Source organism: Papio anubis, chromosome 4 (assembly GCF_008728515.1).
Source record: "Papio anubis isolate 15944 chromosome 4, Panubis1.0, whole genome shotgun sequence".
NCBI lineage: Eukaryota > Metazoa > Chordata > Mammalia > Primates > Cercopithecidae > Papio > Papio anubis.
In genome coordinates this window covers 117,798,488-117,825,233 of record NC_044979.1, presented here as the reverse complement: position 1 = coordinate 117,825,233, position 26,746 = coordinate 117,798,488, and the positions used below count along the sequence as shown (strand labels likewise).

The 26,746-nt window shown below is 43.3% G+C and overlaps 1 protein-coding gene across 3 annotated transcripts; it reads right to left on the bottom strand.

The window, feature by feature from the left end:
- Window positions 1-85: 85 nt before the first annotated feature.
- On the bottom strand, window positions 86-26,746 carry C4H7orf57 (chromosome 4 C7orf57 homolog). 3 transcript variants are annotated; one of them, XM_003895998.3, is made up of 9 exons: window positions 26,640-26,746; window positions 25,907-26,062; window positions 20,547-20,732; window positions 18,456-18,564; window positions 14,735-14,891; window positions 11,393-11,490; window positions 8,445-8,665; window positions 6,760-6,771; window positions 86-1,168 (listed from the first exon to the last, which is right to left on the bottom strand). In XM_003895998.3, the coding sequence occupies exons 2-9, from the start codon at window positions 25,959-25,961 to the stop codon at window positions 1,122-1,124; spliced, it is 885 nt and encodes a 294-aa protein (XP_003896047.1). In that variant the 5' UTR covers window positions 25,962-26,062; window positions 26,640-26,746; the 3' UTR covers window positions 86-1,121. The 3 variants fall into 3 exon arrangements, with proteins under 3 accessions (XP_003896047.1, XP_031521271.1, XP_031521272.1); XM_031665411.1 differs by having other exon boundaries at window positions 8,445-8,617; XM_031665412.1 differs by lacking the exon at window positions 26,640-26,746 and adding an exon at window positions 23,447-23,482 and having other exon boundaries at window positions 25,907-25,980.

The window sequence follows — 26,746 nt, the reverse complement described above, 5'->3', positions numbered from 1 at the left end:
ATTAAGGCGGAGGTGTCTGGAAATGAGGTAAGAATTCATATAGAGGAAGGAAGAGAATAGGAAAGGGAAAAAACAAACTTCTTACTGTAATTGCATATGATTTTTATTCAATGCATACAGCCATTTGCATTTTTTACATATTGCATACATTCTCCTGTAGCATATCAGTTTGATCAATGAATATAGATATATATGCTCAATTAAGTGTCTCATATAGAGAACCAATTTGAAACTTAAATTTTAGGTAAGCAAATGCATGATAAGTTTATTCTGGGAAAGAAGCTGAAATATCTGTGGCTTTATTTGGCTTTTTGAAAACATTCCCACATAAAATTATTGTTATTAATCAATTAATATACAAAACATAGAACTATATTTCAGCTAATTACTTAAATATAAACAATTTAACATTTATAAAACAAAGTAATTCAGCTTGGGAGTTTTTGTTAATTCTACTAAATTAAATATTAAAACTCAGCATATTTTTACTTAAAGGTTTATACAAAATAATAAATGTATAATATTTTGAATCTCAGTTTATGAAAAAATAGCAAACATTTAAAAACAGCAAATGTTACAATATTTTATATTAAATGTTAATAAATTCATGGCATAATAAATTAAAATATTTTTCTTAACATAAACTGTATCACCATATTCTGGAATTAAATTTTTTTGTAACTAGAAAATGATTTCTGTAAAGATCGCAATACCAAATATTGGAAAAGTTTTAACACCTGTTCTGTAAGTTTCCTCTAGTCAAGAATCCAGTAGCAATGCCCGCTAAGAGTGGTTCACACAGTAGGAGGTTATGTTAGTTGATGACAGGGGCAAGTGATTGGTTCTGAGATACTGGGACATCAACAGGCCAGCAGGGCAGAGGGTACCAGAGGCCATAGTTGTGTTTGTTAGCCACGTGTTTCACATCCCAGAGAAACACAAGAAACAAAAACCAACACCTGCCCCTTCTATGCAGCAATGTTAAATCTGCTACAAGTTAAATTATTCAATGAGAGTCTATATTAATAAAATACAAAAAGAGCCTCAGAAATATAGCTATAATATAGTCATGTCATATTTAGCCATTTTAAAATTATCCTAAATATATATTGCATCAGGATTTATTTGAGCTCTGCTGGTGTTGATGCAGATACAGATTCTTCTGGGCCTGCAACACAAAGTAAATAAATAAGTAGACAAAGATGACGTTTTCTATAAATTAAAAAACCTTAATTTTAAATATAAGAAAACACATAGCTCTGTACCTATTAATAAGGATTATTTCTGAGTCTACAGAAAAATCGAGCTTATGATCCTGGCATAAATCATACATTGGAAACACAAGACTACAACTTCTGCACTGGTAGACTAGAAGAGAGTGCCCCATTGGAAACAGTTTAATTCATGAGTTTTGCCTGTGTATTGTGGAAAGTTTCTGCTGACATAAGCACACTGACAAGAATTATTAAATAAATAGTATGAGCATAGCCTGGGCAAGGCGAGTAGGGAGGTGGGGCAACTCAGGCTGTCAGTCTTGGCATGACACGCGTCCCTGCTCCCAAGTCTTTTGAAATCTTCATTAATGCTGACCCTCTCAAAGTACAATAGTGTACCAGTTTCCTAATGCCAAGCTTTAGGGCACGTCAAAATATCTAGGACAGCTAGAAAAAAATGCAATAAACAAGAATAATAATAATCTTATGTCTCATGGAGGGAAAGAAACATTAAGAAGAAGCCTTAGGCTGGGCGTAGTGGCTCATGCCTAAAATCCCAACACTGTGGGAGGCTGAAGTGGGTAGATTGCTTGAGCTCAGGAGTTCAAGACCAGCCTGGGCAACATGGTGAAACCTCGTCCCTATAAAAAATACAAAAATTAGCCAGGCGTGGTGGCATGCACCTGTAGTTCCAGCTGCTCAGGAGGCTGAGGCAGAAGGATCACTTGAGCACAGGAGGTCAAGGCTGCAGTGAGCCATGATTGCACCACTGCACTCCAGGCCCAGCAACAGAGCAAGATCCTATCTTAAAAAAATAAAATAAAATAAAATAAAATAAAATAAAATAAAATAAAATAAGAAGCCTTGACAAGATTAGTCTCCAGAAAGTTATAGCAACACATTCTAAGTGGAGAGATGTCTAGTTGGAAGGAAAAAAAGGCACTTTCTAAATTGCCTATTGTTTATAAAGTTAAAACCATGATGGACAGCAGGGAAAATAGGAAAAAAGACAAGGAAATGAAATACAGGAAGGAAAATAGTGGTCAGACTGACAGTGGAGAGAGTGTGGATGTCAAAAGCTCTAGCATTAGCCTTGAAATCAGAGATACTGAGAGGTGGGAGCAAGCATTTCATAGTGACACCAGCCTCAGCTATCCAGAAACTAAGCAGAGCAGATCTTCTTCTCCGCATGATGATTCTTCCAGCTCTTAGGGGCTTTGCTGCTTATTTAGGCTTTCATTAATTTGAAAGCTTAAAAGGTTTCTTCAAAATTAAACAGATCTTGCTGATAATATAAACACAAAGATTACATAACACCTGCAATATAAAGTTTATATATTTATATGAATATCAAATGATAGTCCCTTGATCAGATATGTAATATTTTGTCAATGGTGGAGTAAATTCTATCTTCTTAAGAGAATGCAGAATAATAAAACCCTTATCATATCTTATGAAGGTGATCTTCTGTACCTGCTGCATTTGTATATTTAACTTGAGGTCCTAAAGAAGAATAATTTAAGCCCAAGGTTAGCAGAAGGAAAGATAGAAAAGATCAAAAATGTAAGAGTAATATTTTTATTATAAACAAAATTGACAAATATTTAGTTAGACTAAGAGAGAAAAAAAGAAAAGACTGAAAAAAATAAGAAAAGAAAGAGGATATCTTGCAACTGATACTGCAAAACACAAAGGACCACAAAGGACGACTGTGAACGATTATACACCAACAAATTGGATAGTTAGAGGAAATGGATACATTCCTAGAATCATGCAATCCACCAAAGCTGTATCATGAAGAAATAGAAAATCTGAAGTCTAAGAACGAGTATGGAGATTGAATCAGGTAAAAAAAAAAAAAAAAAAAAAAAAAAAAAAACTCTCCCATCACAGAAAAGCCCAGGACACAATGGCTTCACTGGTGAATTTCTACCAAACATGTAAAGGAAGAACTCATACTAACTCTTCTCAAGCTGTTCCAAAAAAATTGAAAAGGAAGGAGCACTTCCAAACTCATTTTATGAGGCCAGCATTACCCTGATACCAAAGTCAGACAAGGACACTATAAGAAAAGAAAATTACAGGCCAATTTCCTTGATAAACATAGATGCAAAAATTCACAACAAAATACTAGCAAACCAGATTCAACAGCACATTAAAAAGATCATAAACCATGATCATTTGGAATTTATCCCTGGTAAGCAAGGATGGTTCAACATATGCAAATCATTAAATGTGATATACCAAATTAACAGAATGAAGGACAAAAACCATATGGTCACCTTAATAGATACAGGAAAAGTGCTTGACAAAGTTCAACATCCTTTTATGATAAAAACTCTCAACAAATTAAGCATAGAGGAAATGTACCTTTACACAATAAAGGCCATACATGAGAAGCCCACAGCTAATATGACATTCACCAGTGAAAACTGAAAGCTTTTTTTCTAAGATCAGGAGAAATACAGGGGCACTCACTATCACCACTTCTATTTGACTTAGTACCTGAAGTCTTAGCCAGAGCAATTAGGCATGAAAAATAAATAGAAATCATTCAGATTATAAAGAGACAAGTGAAATATTCTGTTTGGTGACAATGTGATCTTATATATAGAAAGCCCTAAAGACTCCACCAAAAAACTGTGAAAACTGATAAACAAATCCAGTAAAATTGCGAGATACAAAATCAACAGACAAAAATTGGTAGCATTCTATGTACTAACAACAAATGATCTGAAAAAGAAAGTAAGGAAACAATCCCAGTCTCATTAGCATTAAAAAATACTTAAGAATAAATTTAGCCAAGGAGGTGAAAGACCTGTACACTGAAAACTATAAAACATGGATGAAATAAATTGAAGAAGACACAAATAAATGGAAACATAGCCTACATGCATGGATCAATAATTAATATTGTCAAAATGTCCATACTACCCAAAACAATGTACAGATTCAATGCAATCCCTATCAAAATTCCAATGACATTTTTCACAGAAATAGAAAATAAATCCTAGAATTTGTAGGGAACCACAAAAGGCTCTGAATAGCCAAACCAATCTTAAGCAAACAGAAAAAAAAAAAAAAAAAAGCAGATATATGGAATCATGCTATTTGATTTCAAAATATATTGGAAAGCTAGAGTAAGCAAAACCGCATGGTACTGGCATAAAAACGGAAGTATAGATCAATGGATAGAGCCAAGAAATAAACCCACGCATTAACAGTCAATTAATTTTCATCAAAGGTGCCAAGAACACACAATGAGGGAAAGGACAGTTTCTTCAATAAATGGTGCTGGGTAAACTGAATATCCACATGCAGAGACAGAAAATTGGATCTTCATCTCATTTAATATGCTAAAATCAACTCAAAATAGATGAAGACTTAAACAAAAGACCTGAAACTGTAAAACTGCTATAGGTTGAGTATCCTTTATTTGAAATCCTTGAGACCAGAAGTGTTTGGGATTTCAATTATTTTTAAATTTTGAAATATTTGCCTACTTACTGGTTGAGCATCCCAACTCCAAAAATCCAAAATCTGAAATGTTTGAATGAGCATTTCCTTTGATTTCAGATTTTCAGATTTGGGATGCTCAACCTATAGAAAAAATACAGGGAACAAGTTCCCAGCATTGGTCTGGGCAATGATTTTTTGGATAGAACACCAAAAACCCAGGCAACTAAAGGAAAAATAAGTGGGACTACATTAAAAAGTTTCTGCAAGCAAAAGAAACAAACAACAAAATAAAAAGACAAGCCACAGCACAGGAAAAAATATTTGGAAACTGTATAAGTTTCCAATAAGTCTGATAAGGAGTTAATATCCAAAATATATAAGGAACTCAACTGAGTAGCAAAAAAAACAAATAATCCAATTTAAAAATGGGCCAAGGACTTGCACAGATATTTCTCAAAAGAAGACATGTAAATGGCCAAGAGGTATATTTTAAAAAGCTCAACATTACTGTCATCAGGGAAATGCAAATGAAAACCACAATGAGGTATCATCTCACACCTGTCAAAATGGCTATTATCAAAAAGATGAAAAGTAAGTGTTGACGATAATATGGAGAAAAAGGATCCCTTACATACTGAAGGTGAAATGTAAATTAGAATAGCCATAATGGAAAACATTATGGAGTTTCCTTAAAAAACTAAAAATCGAATTCCCGTATGATATAGCAATCCCACTGCTGGGCATATATCAAAGGAAATGGAATCAGTATGTCACAAAGCTATAACTGCACTCCCAAATTTTCTGCAGCATTATTCACAATAACCAAGCTATGGCATCAACCTCACTGTGCATCAGCAGATGAATAAGGAAAGAAAATGTGGTATATACACGATGGAACACTATTCAGCCTTTAAAAAAGAAGTAAATTCTGTCATTTGTGACAACATAGATGAACCTGGAATACATTCGTCTGAGTAAACTAAGCCAGGTACAGAAAGACAAATACTGTATAATTGCAGCCACATATGGAATCTAAAAAAGTTGAACTCATAGAAGCAGAACAGAATGTGCTACCAGGTGCTGGGGATGGGCTAGTAGTTGATGGGATAAGAGAAGAAGTTGGTCAAAGGGTACCAAGTTTCCCTTAGACAGGATGAGCTAAGTTTTAATGATCTATTTCACAGCAAGGTGAATAAAGTTAATAATAATATATTGTATATTTCAAAATCGTTAAAAGAACAGATTTTAAGTGTGATCACCACAAAAAAAGCATAAGTATTTGAGGTAATGGATATTTTAGTTATCTTTATTTAATGATGCCACAATGTGTACATATATCAAAACATTGCATTGCACCCCATAGTTGTATGCAATTATTATTAGTCAATTAAAAATAAAATAAAAAGTAAACTAAAAAATAAATTGGAGTCTCCCATGGCTTTTTACTTACCTTTTCCAGTATGACTCTCACATGGCGAGTAATACAGTGTGTGCCTATGAACTAAAGTATGTTTTTGCTTGTGTAACATGTATAAAAGAACAATAGGCCAGGCGCAGTGACTCACGCCTGTAATCCCAGCACTTTGGGAGGCTGAGATGGGCGGATCACGAGGTCAGGAGATCGATACCATCCTGGCTAACACGTGAAACCCCGTCTCTACTAAAAATACAAAAAATTAGCCGGGCGTGGCGGCGGGCGCCTGTAGTCCCAGCTACTGGGGAGGCTGAGGCGGGAGAATGGCGTGAACCCGGAAGGCGGAGCTTGCAGTGAGCCGAGATCACGCCACTGAACTCCAGCCTGGGCGACAGAGTGAGACTCCCTCTCAAAAAAAAAAAAAAAGAAGAAGAATCATGTTGTAACAGTGTAAGCAATCCTCTTTTTGCTCTCCCTAAGTTATGTTTCTGGAACTCCGATTTTTTTAAAACATACATGGCACAGGCTTTGTAGTCAGAATGCATGCAGTTTGGAGAAGGACATTCCAGGCTGCGGAGAGGCTGTAGTCTCAGATTACAGGACTATGTCCGTCAATTTTTTTGTGTAAGACTTTTGTCTTGTTTTGGTGCAGGTTACTTTATAAATACTCACTTTGAGAAGACTCTGTAATAAAAAACAAGTACATTCATTGTTCAGGTTAACGAAACAGACCAAGTATTAAAAGAAGTCATAATTACTTAAAGAGTTAATAAAAATTCTATATTACTTAAAACAACAATAAGTCATAAAACACTCTTGGCATTGTAAAGTTCAATAGGGCACACTTTTTTTGTTGTTGTTTTGTTTTTGAGACGGAGTTTCCCTCTTGTTGCCCAGGCTGCAGTGCAGTGGCGCAATCTCGGCTCACCTCAACGTCCGCTTCCCGGGTTCAAGTGATTCTCCTGCCTCAGCCTCCCGAGTAGCTGGGATTACAGGCATGTGCCACCACGCCCAGCTAATTTTGTATTTTTAGTAGAGATGGGGTTTCTCCATGTTGGTCAGGCAGGTCTCAAACTCCTGACCTCAGGTGATCCACCTGCCTCGGTCTCCCACAGTGCTGGGATTACAGGCATGAGCCACTGTGCCCAGCCAATAGGGTGCTTTTTACCAACACTGAATATGAACTTGTCACCATCTCATCCTCCAGGATAATAAAGGAGAGAGTCAGCCAGTAAGTGGCAGATCTTGCTCAACAAATACAGCAAGGAACAGGGTGTGGGGAATAATGGCAAGCAGTGACCTCACTTACAAATAACCACACCAAACACTTGAAATGTCTGAAGAGGCATATACACCATCTTTCCTCTTAATCAAAGAACTCAAGCCTCAAGAGTAAAAACAAGTTTCCCAGAAGCAAATGGTCAATAATTAATAGAGCTATGGATACTGAACATAATGCTCAATAGGTGTTAAGATGGATGTGTTGAAAAAATAAGATGAATTCTTTCTGTACTATTAAAAATAAAAATGAATGTGGTTGTGCACAGTGGTTCACACCTGTAATCTCAGTAGTTTGCAAGGCAGAGGTAAAAGAATTTTTTGAGCCCAGGAGTGTGAGACCAGCCGGGGCAACATAGTGAGGCCTTGTCTTTATGAAAAACAAAAAAGTAGCTGCATGTAGTGGTGCATGCCTATAGTCCCAGCTATTTGGGAGGCTGAGGTGGGAGGATTGCTTGAGCCCAGGAGTTCGAGGCTACAGTGATCTGTGATTGTGCCACTTCACTCCAGTCAGGACAACAGAGTAAGATTCTGTCTCAAAAAATAAATAAAATAAAATATTATAATAAATTAAAACTAATATAGTACTTTGAACGTCTAATTACGGAGAAAGTTCTAAATTATTCAAAGTTTAAGATATGCCAATAATGGAGTAATTTTAAGTTGAATTTTGACTTATTTTCAAAAATTTTTAAAAAGTGATCTCAAAAAGGACCAGTTGCTTATGCAAAAGTCTAAGCATTTTAGGGTCAACATTTTTTGGATCTGGAAGATTAAAAGTTGATATTATTTGGTATGTTATTTGTTTGTTATATCAAATGGACTATCAAACTTTTTAACAAATAAAATGTAAAACCCCAAAAGTCATGACTTCCGCTATTCATTTGAATAAAGAGGAAAGAGCGAAACATGTATTACCCTCTTGCTTATCTGTAACCTTGGTACTTCTATGGGTGTTTTCACATCGTTTTTGGGTTACTCATTTCTCATTACGAGAAGCATCATGCGATAAGAACATCAGCTGCTGCATCACAATTAACCAAGCCTCCAGTAAACACAGATGGCTGCCTGTGCCTCACCTGGGGCATCCTCAGGACCTTCAGGAGCCTCTGCGTCCTGGAGCCTCGCTGCATCCTGGGGACCTTCCGGGTCTCGTGGGGACTGAGATGACACTGATGCCCTGGAGATCTTTGGGGTCCTCTTGCCTGAGTCAGCTCGCTGCTGCTGCAACCACTCATCCTTATAACCATTGCTAATGAGTTTGGAAAAATTGGTAGGTGAACTGTTTTTTTGACCAGGCCTTAAAAAGAGTAAAAGTAATGTGAAACTTAAGCACAAGGGTTAATGATAAAGCAGAAGCAGTATTCCGTGAACACACTAAATAGGTGTCACTGTCCCTTCAAACCTAACAAACCTCTCTCTCTCTGTCTCTCCCTCTCTCTTTCTCCCTCTACCTCTCTCTGCCCTTTTGTATCTCCCTCTGCTTCTCTGTCTGTCTCACTGTCTCCATTTTTAAGCATAACAAGTGCATGTCAAAGCATCCCTTGTACAGGGATGAGAGAATGTTTAGTTCAGCTTCCAAAATCTTTCTTTGCGACAGTCAATTAAGAATTGGTAATAATTCTAGTATTTCACTGGGAAGCCTTCCTAAGAAAACACCACCCCCTCCCTTCCTTCATAGTAATGGATTGCTCAGAACTACCTTTAAAAACAAAACAAAACAACAAAAAAAAAACTGCTAAGTACGGTGGCTCACGCCTATAATCCTAACACTTTGGGAGGCCGAGGCAGGCAGCCACGAGGTCAAGAGATCGAGGCCATCCTGGCCAACCTGATGAAACCCTGTCTCTACAAAAAATACAAAAATTAGCTGGACATGGTGGTGCACACCTGTAGTCCCAGCTACTCGGAAGGCTGAGGCAGGAGAATCGCTTGAACCTGAGAGCCGGAGGTTGCAGTGAGCCGAGATCACACCACTGCACTCCAGCTTGGGCAAAAGAGTAAGACTCAGTCTCAAAAAAAAATAAAAAAGGAAAAAAGAGAAAAGGAAGAAAGGAAGGAAGGAAGGAAGGAAGGAAGGAAGGAAGGAAGGAAGGAGAAAGAAAGAGAACAAGAGAGAAAGAGAGAAAGAAAGGAAAGAAAAGAAAGAAAGAAAAGAAAGAAAGAAAGAGAAAGAAAGAAAGAAAGAGGAAGGAAAGAAAGAAAGAAAGAGAAAGAAAGAAAGAAAGAAAGAAGGAAGAGGGAGGGAGGGGAGGGAGGGGAGGGAGGGGAGGGAGGGGAGGGAGGGAGGGGAGGGAGGGAAGGGAGGGAAGGAACGGAAGGAAGTGAGGAAGGTAGGGAGGAAGGAAGGGGGCTGGGCACAGTAGCTCACACCTGTAATCCCAGCACTTTGGGAGGCCGAGGCGGGCAGATCACTTGAGGTCAGGAATTTGAGACCACTCTGGCCAACATGGTGAAACCCCACCTCTACTAAAAATACAAAATATTAGCCGGGCATGGTGGTGGACACCTGTAATCCCAGCTACTCAGGAGGCTGAGGCAGGAGAATGGCGTGAACCCAGGAGGGGAGGTGGAGCTTGCAATGAGCCAAGATCGCACCACTGCACTCCAGCCTGGGGGACAGGGCGAGACTCTGTCTCAAAAAAAAAAAAAGCCAGCTGTGGTGGCAGGCACCTATAGTCCTGCTACTTGGGAGGCTGAGGCAGGAGAATCACTTGAACCTGGAAAGTGGAGGCTGCAGTGAGCTGAGTTCGTACCACTGCACTCCAGCCTGGGCAACAGAGCAAGACTCCATCTCAAAAAAAAAAAGAAATGATTGCTTTCTTATTGGTTCTTTCTTGTCCTTATCAATGGTTACCCGCTGCTATTTTACTCTCTTACACAGGTTTGTCTCCAGTCATTTCTTGATGTTAGCTTAGCCTTTCACCACCTACTGCGTCTTCACATATCTTACCCTGACCCACACTGAAGAGTGACAGGGCAGTTTGACATGGTTAAGGTAGTGTGAGCTTTCAGCTCGAGCAGTAGCAACCCACCACCTGTTCTCTCTGAGCCTCCATCTCAGCACTTTGAGAGACAGAGGCAGGAGGATTGTTTGAGTGCAGGAGTTTGACACCAGCCTGCGCAACATAATGAGACCTTGTCTCTACAAAAAATAAAAAATCAGCTGGGTGTGGTGGTGCATGCGTATAGCCCCAGCTACTTGGGAGGCTGAGTGGGAGGATTTCTTGCGCCCAATCACTTTGTTATCAAGGCCACTCCTAATGCTTCATTTTCTCTCTCTTGCACATCTATAAATACATGTCTAGGTATACCTATATACCTACATATATATAAACACATATGGATACATGTATATTCCCCTCTCTATCAGTCTAGCTTGGTGCTGTCATGGCATTTGTCACAACGCAATGTATCTGATTATTTTTTCCCCATTGGACAAGAAGCTGTTTGAAGAATTAGTCAGGTAATTAATAACATTTATCCTAGCATTAAACTTGGATCTGGGAGAGTAAGAAGACACCTAAGGCCTCAGGGATTTCACTCTCCAGCTGGAGGATAAGCAAATGTCAGTGTGCCTACTATATCTTCCAACTGGAAACAGAGCCAGCATGCTTACAAGGCGCAGACACCTCAGTTCAGGCCTTGGACACAGAAACGTCAGGACCTAGTGGCCCCTACATGCAGGACAAGCAGCCCCGGCAAACTATGGTGAGGGTGGTATCTTGGAGGGGGCCGGTGCTTCAGGCAGGACACAGCCTGCCTGTGATGGAGAAGCAGGGCCTCCACACTGCCAACCTGCAGCAAGCATGACCTGGAAGGGCAGATGTGTTCAACAGCGGCAAAATGACATTAGGAAGGAACAGAAACCACAGTGAGGGGGCGACAGGCACAGCCAGGCCAGGCCGCAGACAGGGCTTCGGGAAGTTGTGTGGATGCTGTCACTGGCGCAGTCATCACCGGATGAAAGACGGAAGGCCAAACCCAAACCCAGTCCAGACAGTGCGGGTGTAGCTCAAGCACTTACATGGGGGGGAAGGAGAGTCTACTTCCTGTAGGGTCCTTAGGGCCAAGTTGGGTGTCTGCTTTGCTTAGGTACTTTGAGTCAATGGCCGGTAGCCTCAGCTGTGTGAGGAAACACACAAAACCCTGAGTTAGTGGAAAGCACTCAACAACTAGAAGAAAACTCACCAATGGTAGCAAAGATACAAAGCTTATAGGGCTGGACTTTCAATGTGGTTATTGTAAATGGTCACAATAAAATATAATTCAGCAATCATCTCATTCAACAAAATAGTCATGTAAAAGGGACTATCTGTAACTCAAAAGCAGTTGCTATATTCGAGTAAAGATGCCATCTGCTCAGGAGGAAAAACAATGAACAGCTAAGAGCCTGGTCCTGAAGGAATTTCCCACACCCGGATGAAAACATATGTTCACAAAAGCACCTGTATGCTTTTGTAATAATCACCCAGAACTGGAAGCAACCCAGATGTCCACCAACAAATGAATGGATAAACAAATGGTATCATGATCAGCCAATGAAACTCAGCAACAGAAATGAATGAACTACTGATACTCGGAACAGCACGGCCATGCGTATGTAATGTAGATGCATAATGTAAATGCATTACACCATATTGGAGAAGTCAAGCAGGAAAGACTCCACGCCGTATGATTCCGTTGATTTCACATTCTGGAAAAGGAAGCGTACGAATTAAAGAAAGAGGAAAGAAACACGAAATGTGGCTTGACAGTCAAAGACAGGTTTTCTTTAGTTAAAACCTGAGAGGCGCTCCTGGCCGATTGTGGTCAGGAGCACTTTTTCTTACAGACTAAAAGTATATATGGTTTTAGGGTGAGGGGGCTTATGAGAAGCTTGGAATGTCCATGTGTGTGGAGAAGTTCATGGTGGGGTTGGAAACTCTCTGGGAGGAGGGGAGGTTATCTCGGGGCAGGCATCTTTCAGCCCGGAGGGCGCTTAACTCGGGCCTGGAATCTTCCTGGCTGGAGGGAGCTTATTTAGGGGCCACCACGTCTCTGGTCAGGGAGGAGTTTGAATGTTTCTGGTTGGAGATGTTACCTGTGGTTCATGGTCGTGTTGACCTTAGCCATTAGGCTGATGCCCCTTGGATTTAGGCAGTTTTTATTAAGGTGAACTTTTAGAATGAGAGGCTTGTCCAAGATGGCGATGCCCCTGCTCTGTCCAGAAGAACTATAAAGACTGAAAACAGATCGGGACTTGCAAGGGTCTGGTGAGGGCTGACCACAAAAAGGCGTAGAAATGCTGGGGGCGACAGGACTGCTATGTTCTTTGACGGCTGTGGTGGTACACAAACACCTTAGTCAAAACCTGGAGAGCAGTTCTCTATAAAAGGTGAGTTTCGCTCTATGTAAATTATTTCTTATTAAAAGAAATATAAATAAATGCTATAGGAAAACTGGAAAAAACAAAACCAAGCAAACAAAATCCATGGAGGTATTACTAACAATTACAGGAAGAAAAGATGGCTATTCAAAAAAAGGAAACAAGATCCCCCGATCACCCTGTAGGTGAGCAAGACCCCCATGAATGCTGGTAACCAACAGGCAACACATGTGCCCTAAGTCTTGTCAAGCGTCCACCACGTGCCCCATGTGGGGCCAGGGCACAGTTGAGGAAGCACTCTGTCGGCTGGCCCACGCCCAGGATGTGATCATCACTCATAGGTGACCTTCTTACCAAAGTGGTGATTGTGTTGTCTTATTAGGGCAATCGGAGTCCATCCCGATGCGGTGCTCATCCCCTGCACCTTACCCGACATCATGTCCCTCTACCTGTTAAATATTCAGCATGTGTATCTTTAACCACCACCGCTTGTCACCCTATCTCCTTCCCCACAGTGAGGGGCTGGCTTCCGGAACTTTGTGCAGCCCCTAGCACACCTTTTGTAAATGGGTACTAACTTAGAAACCCCACTTGATTTGAGAGTGATATAGCATTTAGCATTTTAAGATTTCTGTAGATGTGAGCTGTAACCATGGTTAATATCCAAAGGTTCATTTGTCACTAGAGGCTGTAACTCAGTGTAATTGGCCACTTGCACAACACTAAGAGATAGATCTGATTCTTAACATGGTCCATTTCGGCTGAGTGTCTACGGTAGTATCCATCTGTAGATCCAGCTACTCAGGAGGCTGTGGCAGAGGAGCCCTTCAGCCCAGGAGTTCGAGGGTGTAGTGAGCTATGATAATGCCGCTGCACTCCAGCCTGGGTGACAGAGAGAGAACTTCTCTCTAATTAAAAAAATAAACAAAAAACAACAATAAAAGGTCCAGTGCCTTTGCACGGATCACGGAAACAACCCAAAATCCGAATCACAGCTGGACGTGGAGATCTTAAAGAAAAAGCATGTGGCCCATTGCAGCCAGTTGACATTCTACTTGGTGTTCAGCTACTGAAGTCCCCAAAATAAACTGAGGGGTTTCCCTTCAAACCAAGATGCTGAGGCAACAGTCTAGGAATCAGGCATAGATAGTTCATAACAACTGCCGCCTATGCTGAGACACATCCATTCTCTTCACTGTTCAAAATGATCACCTGTCAGGTGACAAGAGTGTTCACTCTTATTCTCAGTATCAAACACTACTGTTATTTGTAATGTGAACTTCACCGTTTCACTCACAAACCCCAGAGTTGCAAGAACTGAGACTAATCTGAGACGTGGTGCTGAAGCCCCAGGCAATACTGAGCCCTTGGCAGAGCTGCAGGCCTGGCTCTTGTTCCTTCCAGCCCCAAGGAAAGGGGAGAGAAGGGCCTCTGATCAAGACTTCCCAACAACAGAGCCACCAATTCAAGATTGCTTCCAACTTTCTTCATTGCATTCTTAAAATACACATCCTCTGAGAAGACTTCACTGCACGGCCAGTCACTCCTTTGCGATCAAATGCACCACCAGGACTTCACATAGAAGAAGAGAATTCATCTTCTCTTCCTTTATTATCAACAAAGAGTATTCCAGAAAACGCTTAATACTTAAATAAATGAAAACATTCAGAAATGGGATAACTAAATATAAAATTCCTTTTCTGTATTTGCCAGATCAGAAGTGCTAAGCCAGTTTTCCTCTAGATAAGCATTAACTATCTGTAAATCATTTAGCAAAAAGGAATCTTACCTCTTAAAGTCATTATTCATAAAAAGAAAAAGAAAGACCACAGTATGGTGGCTGCTTGCCTTTTAGTAGATCCAAACTTAAAACACAGAGCACGTGGCCGATGCCACGGGCAACATAAGACACCACCAGCAGCTAACATCACAGCACTTAATTACTCGGGGCCACAGAAGCAAAGCGGATGCGGATGCCATCTATTTATGGGCTCCCATCACCTTTTTTTTCTCCTTTTCAAGTTCCTCAGCCTCTCTTTGCCAAACTGTTTTCATGTCGAAGTCGAAGGGCCCTCTTCTGGATGCATAGCTACCGTTGGCTTGATCAGGGTTAAATTCTTCATGAACCATGTAATCCGGCATGGAGACAGCCCGCACTCTGCAGGGACAGACAGCAGTTATAGCCTGGTGCTCAGAGCCATTTCAGCTCCCTCCCTCCCTTTCATCTCCATTGCTGGCTCTCCCTCTCCCTCTCTCCTGTCTCCCTCCCTCTCTCACTGTCTCCCTCCTTTCCTTTCTCCTCTCTCTCTCCCTCTCTTGCTCTCTCTCTCTCTTTTTCCTCTTCCTCTTCTTTCCCTCTTTCTCTTTCTCTCCCTCCCTTATTCTCTTCTCTTCCGTCTCTCTTGACATCAGCACTACCCATCCTCCTTGAAAACACAGACAGGCCTTTCCCTCCTGTGCCTGCTAAGCAACACACCAACCCCTCCAGGGCCTGCCTCCCAGGAGGGCCACTCAGAAATCACAAGGTCTCAACATTAGTAAAACGAGATATACTAAAATATGAAATTATAAAACATATCTTCTAAAATAATTATTTATTTTAGAATAGCATCTACCACTTTGACCCCTTAAAATAACTAAACACCCTTAAACATTTACCATTTAACATGTTCATTTAAAATAATAATAACATGCTCTGTTTCCTGTTGGATGGTCATTTTTAATGTGGGCATTTAAACTAGCAACCAGTCTTCCCATACACACAGCGCATACAGAAGGGGCATCAAAGGCACTGGAATGCTTCAGCCTTTAGATCCCCGAAGATCTGTACACATAACCAGGTTTGAACAGGGAAGAATACTGCATTCAAATTTGACACGGCAGCACAACCCCCTCTACCACGCAGAGTCTGAGGGGCTGCAGGGACCGCCCCCCCCGCAATGTCCCGCTCCTCATTTGCACTTGTTCAGGGCTCCAGGATGCTGAGAAGAGGCCCCAGCTGCAAAGTGGGCATCAAGGGCAAGGTTGAGGAATAGGGTCCTGGGCACCACTGCAGCAAAGCCCCTAAAAGAGGTGGCTGGGGTCCTCTGAGAGAGCGAGTGAAGAGGCCAGGGAGCAGCGGTCAGAGGCTGGAAATGCAGGCTTGGAAGGTGGCCCCAGATACCCAGTAAGAGAAGCCACGAGTGTGGCTGAGTTGCTCAGGGAACACAGGTGTGAGAAGCGGCACCTCTCCCCAGCCCTCCCACTTCTGATACAGTCTGAGGGCAGTAAAAAGCCCACAGAGACAGATGAGCATTGAAAACAACAAAGGGAGGGACAATTTTTTTAAAAAGCGTGTTAAGTTGTAGCTCCTGGGTTCCCAGATTTTCAGTGAAGGAAGAATTTCTCCTGTGCTTCCCACTCTTCACATCCTCGGCCTGTCCCAGGACCTGGAGCAGGTGGTCTGCAGTCCAGAGGAGGACAAGGTCCCAGGAGGACGAAAAACACTGAAGGCCCCAGAAGTAGATCATCACTAGAAGGCTTGGACAATTAGTAAGGACATATAGGGTGGGAGGAGACAGCAAAGGGACAGGGGTACCAACAGTTTGGAAGGAAAAAGCAGAAAGAAGAGATGAAAAAGTCCATGTGGAAGTGTGGATATGGGAGGAAGGGGCATGCCTGAGGTAACGCTCTCCAGGAGCACCCCAGAGACATGAAGTGCCCCCACCTCCCTCCAAGAATTAACCGTTGGCTCAGGGCACCCAGCTAGAGCAGGAGCCGCCCTCGGCTGCAAGAAAGTGCACAGCTGCTTAGAGTCCAGTAGCCGCAGGACCACTGGGCACCCCTCAGTCAGAGCTCAGGGTCAAGGGTGCTCAGGAAACCCATCCCTCCACATCTGCCTGGGGTACTCGCTTTCTACTCTCACCTGAGGCTGCCTGCTCTGCTCTGTTCTTGCAAGCGCAAGCAGCATTGCAGGAGTGCCCCCAGTCTCCTGCTTCCCCTTCTAAGACTCTCTCTTCTTGCTCAGCTCATCCACTTTGATGTAACCTCTGTTAGCACAGAGTATTCCTTTTTTTTTTTTTTTTTTTTTTTTTTTTGAGATAGTCTTGCTCTGTCACCCAGGCTTGAGTGCAGCAGTGCTATCTTGGCTCACTGCAACCTCTGCCTCCTGGGTTCAAGCAATTCTCCGGTCTCAGCCTCCCAGGTAGCTGGGACTACTGGCGTACACCACCACATCCAGCTAATTTTTGTATTTTTAGTAGAGATGGGGTTTCACGATATTGGTCAGGCTGGTCTCGAACTCCTGACCTCAGGTGATCCACCCACCTGGGTGTGAGCCACCCTGCGTATTCATTTTAAACTACAGAGGGAACCAGAATCCTGAAGACAAAAGTCGCGTTGTGGCCATGGCAGAACATTCAAGTAACACCAGATAACTACCTGGAAATGTATCTATGGTAGTCCTATTTTCAAGCCAAAAAAAATGGGGAAATGGCCTGAAATGATTTTTCATTTTACCTCTCAATCCAAGAGAGGTGGTTTTGGAGATAAAGTTTGCATGTCCACAAATAGAAATTTCTTAGACATTTCAAATATTATGGGAAAAATGGCTCCTCATAACTCAATACTGAACATAGAAATTCAGGATTTCATATATTTGTAGCTTTACCTAGTGTCTTTTGTCTTTAATGAGAACCCTTTGGGATAGGCTGCTATTTCTACGTCAGGAGGATGTGGTCAGTCCTACTGAGAGACAGGACTAGCTGGATTTCCTAGGCCTGCTAAGAATTACTAAGCCTAGCTGGCGAAGGTGACCGCACCCACCTTTAAACACCGGACTGGTAACTCAGCTCACACCCGACCAATCAGGTAGTAAAGAGAGCTCACTAAAATATCAATGAGGCTAAAAGCAGGAGATAATGAAATAGTCAATCATCTGTTGCCTGAGAGCACAGGGGGAGGGACAATGATCGGGATATAAACCCAGGCATTTGAGCTGGCAGTGGCAAACTCCTCTGGGTCCCCTCCCATTGTATGGGAGCCCTGTTTTCACTGTATTAAATCTTGCAACTGCACACTCTTCTGGTCTGTGTTTGCCCCGGCTTGAGCTGAGCTTTCGCCCGCTGTCCACCACTGCTGATTGCCTCCGTCGCAGACCTGCCGCTAATTTCCACCCTTCGGATCCGGCAGAGTGTCCACTGCACTTCTGATCCAGCGAGGCACCCATTGACACTCCCCATCGGGCTAGAGGCTCCTCATTGTTCCTGCACAGCTAAGTGCCTGGGTTTGTCCTAATGGAGCTGAACACTAGTCGCTGGGTTCCAAGGGTCTCTTCGTGAACCACATCTTCTAATAGAGCTATAACACTCACCGCATGGCCCAAGATTCCATTCCTTGGAATCCGTGAGGCCAAGAATCCCAGGTCAGAGAACAAAAGGCTTGCCACCATCTTGGGAGCTCTAAGAACAAAGACCCGCCGGTAACACTACAGCGCAATTTACCAAGAAGGAGCCCAAAGACACACGACTCTAGGGTGGCACAAAATGCCAGGGTTTCCAGAACTCTGGTTTTCTGACAACTTAGGCTATATCCCTCAAAGAGCGGGCTATTGTAAAAGAGAACCTGAAGTTGTCATATTACATGCTTACTATCAGTATTAGACATTTGTATTTTTAAAATTCAAATTGGGCTATTTTTTTTCCTGTAAAGATAAACAACAATGTGAGTGCTTTAAGATACTTACTCTTGCTGGTTGGCTGTCGGTGGCTTGCTGTGGTGGATGTACCAGTCTGGCAGGGAGTAGGCCACCGGGGAGCCTTTCCTGGTCCCAGGGGCAAAGTGCTTCAACAAATCTCAAAGAGAAAATGACATGGCTGTGAGACACACCGTTGCCCCTACACAGACACACAGCATTGCCAGTGATAGGCTCAATTTACAAGGGGAACTGTAGGTCTCCCTGGGGTTGCCTCTGGGATCCAGGGGCTAACAGAGCATCCCTGATCCTCACCTGTCTCTGCACAGGCTGACAGTTGGGCGTCCTGCTTTGTGCTCAAGAAGGGACATCCTGTATGCCTCCCCACATCTCACTCTTTGCAGATCTGGACAGAGCTCCTGGTCTTGAGCTGCATCTATGCAGGCCAGCATCCACCAGTTCCTGGAGGGGGCCCGTCCCTCCACTGCTGAGGTCTCCAGGGACTGCACATGCTGGCTCCCTCATCCTCAGCTACCCCCACACCATTCTCCTAGCATAGGACAGTCTGACTGTCCTCTGCCACTGTGGAGCTGTCCCTAACCCCACCCCCACCATTTCCAGAAGAAGCTACCCCTCCAGGTTTCCAGATGGGAAGTAGGATACAAGCCCCTGAAAGGTACCTGGGAGATTTCACAGTCACCTTGGAGCCAACCCTGAGAGGCACAGAGAGTACAGGGTCCTTCTCAGAGGCCCAGGCCAGCTCCCGACTCACCCACTTGCTTTCTAGCTCCCCACACTTCCCTCCTCTGGTTTCAAAAAGCAGGGAGTGGGAAGAACTGACTTTCCTGATAATAAGGACAGCAAAATGATAACAGTGCCCATGGCAGTAGCAGACAACTTTGGTTGACCTATTACTATCAATAATAAAATTTTAACTTTTCATTTTTTTTTTTTACTTTTAAAGCACTTTTCATTGTTAAATGTTTCAGACTTACAGAAACATTGCAAGAATATTATGAGTTCCCCTGTACCCTGACCTAGGCTCCCCAGATGATATTCTACCATATTTGCTTTATGTTTTCTCTCTTTGTCTATCCCTCTCTCTCATTATTATTTTTGTTGTCATTATTGTTTTCAGAATCATTGGGCAGCGTGTTGCAGACATAATGCCCAGTCATCCCCCTATATCTCAGCGGATGTTGCCAAAAGACATTCCTGATGTAATCATGGCACAATGATCACATTCAGGAAACTACTATTGATGCAATTCTTTTATCTGATTTACCGACATTCAGAGTTTGTCCCCTTAATGTTCTTTTAAACAACAGCAGGAGGAGGTGAATCTAAGAAAAAATGTCTAGGTCCTGTTCTCTGAGTGTCACACCTAGTCCATCAAACTGTTTAGTCCAACCTTTTAATATTAAAGCAAAGATGTCACCATTTTGCTTCCCATTTTCTTTCTGACAATCCCCACAGGAGTAATGGCAGCCAGAGGGGAAAAAAGGTTAGTGTCTCTCAAAGTCACTGACCCCAAGACTGGCTCTGAGACATTTTAGATGTGATCTCCCAACCCTCTGAGTAATTTCTGTTGAGCTCAAATACCTTAGTTTTTAGCATGATTAAGCAGTCCTTTCTCAATTAAATCATGTATCAAAATTTGATCCTCATCAACATCACACTGAAACTCATCTATGGTCTTCATTTTCTAAAACATTTTCATACAAAGGACAAGCCGCAATGAGAATAAACAACAGGAAACAAAACCTTTTCAAAAATTAGCCAAGAGTTGGTAGCGTGCAAAGACAGATTCTCTCTTGGAGGCAACTTCCTGAGATTCTCTTTGTAATAAGAATATAAAGTGGGTGAGGGAAGGTTGGATCATCGCAAAGGCATTACTCAGAAGAAATATCCTACACAGGCAATTCTGTGAATTCGGCCTATTTATTCTAACATCATAAAAATTAGCTCATCCCTGGAGAGCATGCCCATCCCTACACCTAGTTAATTAAACTAAATTTCCAAAGGCCCTAAGCTAAACATGTAGACTCTATAGTAATATTTTTATATGGAAGAAATTAGGAACAAACGCCCCCCTCACCGCCCACGAGGCTGCCACATTGAACAGGGCAGGCGGGGGCTCACCAGGCCTGCCGCCTTGTTTCGCGAGCTTCACATATTCCGAATCTGTTTCTTTTATCCAGTATCTCCGAGTCCCAGGCAGGTCCCTGCCGTGTGAGTCTCCCAAATTGCTGAGACCTGGGATCTGGGACGCCGGTGGGGCATCCATGGCCTTCTCAGAGCGCTTCACTGGAACATGGTAATACCAATCTATAGAGGAGAGAGGCAGAGGGCCACACTGTTGCTGTGTGCCAGGGTGGCCTCTAGTCCTCTACCAGAGTGTCTATGCAGACAGCCCCATCAGGTGGAGTAGTGCAGGCCACAGAGCCTATTAGCAAGGAAGAAAATGCCCTCTTCTGAGTTCCTGATGTGAATCATAACACAAGCCATGCAATCCAGTCTCTACTGCCCACCAAGACGCCACCACTGGCACCAACCAAGGGGAAAGCTCTGAGGGCTCAGCCTCTTTCATGGGTGCTTTAGCTTCCCAGGGAGTTACCCAAGCCTCATTAGGTCTCTGTCTCTCTCTCCTAATCCTCCATAAAAATAAGACAACTGTATTTCCGGTTATGCTGGGAAATATACATTCCTGAAAAATCCCAAATCACTTAAATAAAACGTTATGGGTAAGCCTGTGGAATATATGGCTAAATGTTGACCAAGATTTGCTAAATTTAGTATGCTAAAAATACTGAAATCTAAGTTCTGTCACAGAAATAACAGCCTGTTTGAACACATTTACCACTAGCACAAAAGTGACAAGAGGCGGAACTGGGGAGTGGTCAAAGAGACCTGTCCACCAAGCAAGGGTGCTAGAATCAGCTTAGCAGCCCGTCTCCACACGAGCGAGTACAGTACCTTCCCTCTACCCAGACTCCCCACGTGAGAGTTCATCTCACCTTATCACTCTCCTTCTCCCTCTCTCCTTGTCCCTTTCATTATTATTAATGTGTAATTACTGTTTTCGATAATAATGGCTTTGCTTATGCCTGAGGCCAAAGAGAGCAGTGAAAGGTGGCCAGAGGTCTAGATGGTTCCTGAAAAATGGTGGAAACAGGTGCCTATGTGTTATGGAAAAACTTCTCAGGTGGAGACTCAGAGATTCTTAAGGTTACTGGGTTTGGTTCCCTTGAGAAAGATCAAGTTGAAACACAGGGAGTGTAGATTGTGTGGTTTGTATTGTCAAAGGTCCCGTGAAGAAGCCAGGCACAATCGAGTGGAGGAGGAGAGCTATTCTCTGCCCTTCTTCCCTTCCTGATTGGAGCCCATGCAGAAAGGGGCTGTGGACAGCGAAGCTGAACATGGGCCTGGTGAAGCCATGAGGCTCCCTAAGGCCTTGAGCTGAGGGCATCCAGGACAGGCCCTGCAGACTGGCTTGGGACCACCCAGGAGACTCCCTGGAGTCCTACTGGGAGCTTCTGTCAAGTGAGTTGGCAAAATCCCAGGGACCTGGAGTTACCAGTGTTTATTGATGACCCTCACAGAGAGAAGAGATCTGGGGCATTCAGACACCTGGTGTTCTAGGTAACTATTTGAATCTGAAATTGATTAACCAGATACCCAAATATAAGACAAAAAAATCACACCTGATTGAGAACTTTAGAAACAAAACCCAGGAAGAATGTCAGATACAAAAGATGCAATTAATGTGACACAAGGGACTGGGTGTATTTAGTAGCACTTATCAGAATGTCCTGTCACAGGGGCAGTATGTTCAGTCTAACACAATATCCTCTTCTTGGGTAGATATAATGTCTAATTTTATGTGTCAACTTGGCTGGACCATGGTACCCAGATATTGGTAAGGCATTATTTTAGCTGTGTCTATGACGTTTTTTAGATGAAAATAACATTAAAAACAGTAGAATTTGAGTGAAGTAGACTGTCCTCTGTAATGTGGGTGGGCTTCCTCCAGTCAGAGTAAAGCAAAAATAAAATGCTAAGCCCCGTGCCCCCCCCCTCCCCCAGCTGACTAAATGAATCCCCCTACTCAGCCAAGGGCATTCCAAAGTAAACCTGAAAAACTAGTTCAGGCCATAATGGGAAGGGAGGTTGCACGTGCCTCCTTATACCCTCCTTCCTTTGGAATTCAGGCACAGCAGACCAGCATTATCATTAAAACAGAGATCTTAAGACTGAAAAAACAGACTGTTTGTGGCAATCAGAGACCAAATTGCAACCTGACTGTAGTAGAGCATCACATGACTGATAGCAGGTCCTGAAAGAAATTGAAGTATTTTACCACAAAATAGATTTCTTTGACATAGTTTGAAATGGTCCTACAAAGCTGTCTCTTGTGGGGAAAATCTGCATTCTGTAGAGAATCCCGTTCCCTTTCCAGCTCTTTTCCTGATCCAGGAGAGAATTAATTGAGTCTGACACCTTTTTAGGTCTGATAAGAGATGTTAGATGGGCGGATCACGAGGTCAGGAGATCGAGACCATCCTGGCTAACGCAGTGAAACCCCATCTCTACTAAAAAAATACAAAAAACTAGCCGGGCGAGGTGGCAGGCGCCTGTAGTCCCAGCTACTCAGGAGGCTGAGGCAGGAGAATGGCGTGAACCCGGGAGGCGGAGCTTGCAGTGAGCTGAGATCCGGCCACTGAACTCCAGTCTGGGTGACAGAGCAAGACTCCGTCTCAAAAAAAAAAAAAAAAAAAAAGAGATGTTTACATCTACTCTCTCTGAAGTTGGCTACCTGGAGACTTCATCTACATGACAAAAACCCTAGTCTCTGCAACTCCTTATCTTAACCCAGTCACTACTTTCTATTGATTCTGTGTCTTTGGTTAATAACTTGCAACGAATTATCAATCAGAAAATCTTTAAATCCACCTATGACCTGGAACCAACTCCCACCCACATACACACACACATACTTGGAGTTATCCCACCTTTTCAAACTGAATGAATGTATTCCTTACATGGATTGATTGATGTCTTCCATGACTTCTGTCTCCCTAAAATGTATAAAATCATGCTGTGACTCAACCATCTTGGGCACATGTTCTCAAGACCTCCTGGGGCTGTGTCACAGGCCTTGGCCACTCATATTCAGCTTAGAATAAACCTCTTTAAATATTTTACAGAGTTTGACTCTTTTTGTGGGCAATTAATTGAAAGTCTTAAGAGAAAAGAAAGAGATTCCCCCAGAAAGAGGAAACTCTTCCTCCAGACTGCTCTGAAACTCAAACAGCAACATCAGCTCTTCCCTGGGTCTCCGGCCTGCTGGTCTGCACTGCAAATTTCGAACCTGCCAGCCTCCACAATCATGTGAGCCAATTCCTTAAAACAAATCTCTCTCTCTCTCTCTCTTACATCTATCTATCTATCTATCTATCTGTCTGTCTATCTATCTATCTATGTATATATGTGTATGTATATAGAAAGGTAGACATGGATATGCTGTTGGTTGTGTTGGTGTGGAGAATGCTGACTAACGCAGTAGACACACAGGAAAATAGTACTGAATAAATCGATTCATTTAAGCATACAGAAATGAGAAGTAACCATCCTTTAAAGCTAAAAGCTTAGACATCGAATTTTTAATGGATGGTATTTAATACAATCTTTTAAGTATCTAAAGGACATTAAATAGCTGAATAAACACTATATGGTTTTGTAAAGGAAAGAAAAAAATTGGAAAAGGTTTAAAGAATTGCACAAAAGATCACAGAGAATCAATTTAAGAATGAATAGGAGAATTTAGCAGCTTCATAGTCTGATCATATTCAGTTCAAATATTTTCTTTTTGAGAGAAGGCATTTTATTGTTGCTTTATTTTTCCAGTCTGTGTTTTGATTACTAATTAATCCACAGAGAACAGTGTGTCTTCTACCTTCTTCTCATTACTGGAAGCTGTGAACAGGCACTGAACTCGAATCTGGTTGGCCATTTCTAAATGCAGGCAAAGGAGGCACTCAGAGAGCGAGGGCCCGGATCAGTAAGAACCAACCGTGATCACTTCATGTGCGCACACACACACACATACACACACACAGAGGGTTAAAGGGACTAAGAGTTATCACAGTTTTTATCATGCAAAACACATTGTTGGCACTTGTACCATATCAATCATTTACTATCATATAGATTTTTTTATATATAGCCTTCCCTGCCTTCTCGTTTGCCAAATATTAGTACCCTTGTTTCATCAGTGAGGAAACACAGTCTGTGACAGTCTATGAGATGAACTAAAGATCCCCCAGCTCTTCTGGTCTCTAAGGCACAAGGCAGTGTGTTATATGCTCACATACTCGCGGGGCACAGGCTCCTGCTTTAGGCTGCTGTGGCCTCACTTAACAGCTGTGGAGTCACTTACAAAGTGTGTGACCTTGGGCAAATTACTCCAAACTCTATAAAACGAGGGTAATGTTACCTTGTAGGGCTGTTATGAGGTTAAATGAGTTAGTATATATTAATATAAAGCACTTAGAACAGTGCCTGGCAGTTATTAGTGTTCCTTAGTGTTGTTCATACAGACAAGGCCACTAGAAGACACCAAGAAGTCACATAAAGGCTCCAGAGCCCACTGGGAAAAGGCAAATCAGCCAGGCCTTCTGTGCTGTTCCCTTTCCAATCCCCAGCATGGCCACACTATCTTCAATAGCGGTCACAAGGTAGCGCTCTGGGCTAGCAACATGCTTAGAGTATGCAGCAGGGCCACATATGGTTCACTTCTGAGCAGATGTGCTGGCTCCAGGGTGCCGATCAGCTCCAACTCGGCTGTCCCAGCTGATCCCCACGACCCTCTTCTCTACCCTCTTACTGTCTTTCCCAATAAAAAAAAAAAAAAAAAACAGGAAAAAAGAAAAAGATGACAGCATCTCAAGACTTATTCTTCCTTCCCCTCTCCTCCACTTCAAACCCTGGCACATAAGAAGACATGAACCTCACTGAATTCCTTTTCCTGTAGCCAGACACTAAAACCAGAATGTATGTTTAACTTGCTTGGGGTCTAAAGTAGGAGCAAGGTCTAGGGATTCAATGAAATACCTAGGGAATTCAGCTAGAAAAGAAACTTCCCAGGTCAACATTCAGGAACGCAGTTGTGAGAACTGTATAGGGTTGAACTATGACAATGAAAACTTCCAAGGGATCCTGTTGCTCCAGATTGAACAAGATAGGTAGCCTTGGTTCTCTCTTGTTGAAAATAAAGAAAAACAAGACTTCCCCCACTCACATTTCTCTTTAAGTCTTGATTTCACACTCAGGCACAGGAGCAGTTTGTGGCTTTCTTTGACTTGTTAGTTTTATCACTTGGTCCTCCATCGTTCACACTCCCCTCCAGCCCACATAGAGGACGACGGGTCCACAGCGTGTCTAGTAAGCAGAGTGCACGCACCCAGCTCTTTCTGGCCGGGACGCGCTCAGGGCGCACTCACCGCAGGGAGCGTAGCGGTGCGTGGCGCCCTGAAGTTCCTTGCTCGTGTTCCTCATGGTCAGGCGCTGCACGCTGCGGGAAAAGACAGATGCTGCCGGACCTGGTGTTCGCAGGTGCTCTGGACGCTGCCTGCTTGACCCGCTGTCAGAAGCTGCAACTGCAAAAGCAAAATCTGCGCGCCCCCTCTGGGTCGGTCTGTACGCCTCCACCTGACACGCCTGCAGGCGCCTTGCGATCGCCTAGCGCTGGCACTTCCATGCAGGGTGTACAGCAGGGGGCATGTCGACGCCAGGTAAACAGAAGGGAGCACATCACGCCGGTATACAGCAGGAACACATGCACGCCAGGTAGACAGCAGGGCATGTCCACACAGTGTACACAGCAGGGGCGTACGCACTCCGGGTACACAGCAGGGGCACATTCACGCGGGGTATTCAGCAGAGATGCGTGCGTGCGGGGCACACAGCAGGGGGTACGTCACGTCGGGTATTCAGTACAGGCACGTCCACGCCAAGGATACAGTAGGTACAGAGAGGATAAACAACAGGTAACAAAGGGGCCGCGGGACTTGGGCAGGCTGGGAGATCCCGCCCTGTGCTCATCCCAACCCGGCGACAAGGTGGTCCCCTCCCTCCAGCCCCGGCGCGCACTGCCCGCACCGTGAGCTCCTCACAGTGGACAAGGCCGGGGCCCCTGTGGGCGCCCCCATTGTCCTCCAGCCCGCTCAGGCTCACCAGCTCCCCGCGGGTCTCCGTGGGTGCTGCCCGCGGCGCCCGGCGTTGGAGTTTTTACACGGCTGGCGGGCTGCAGCAAACCAAACCCAAAATCCCAGGGCGCTGCG

What these genes read in the sequence shown, in the direction of transcription:
- C4H7orf57 (XM_031665412.1), bottom strand. Translation starts at nt 25,961, where the DNA reads ATGAGGAACACGAGCAAGGAACTTCAGGGCGCCACGCACCGCTACGCT. An exon ending in TTGAAAAGGAGAAAAAAAAG is followed by an intron (nt 11,491 to 14,734) that starts GTGATGGGAGCC and finishes TTCCTCACACAG; the next exon opens with CTGAGGCTACCGGCCATTGA. An exon ending in AGACTCTCCTTCCCCCCCAT is followed by an intron (nt 8,666 to 11,392) that starts GTAAGTGCTTGA and finishes ACTCTTTTTAAG; the next exon opens with GCCTGGTCAAAAAAACAGTT.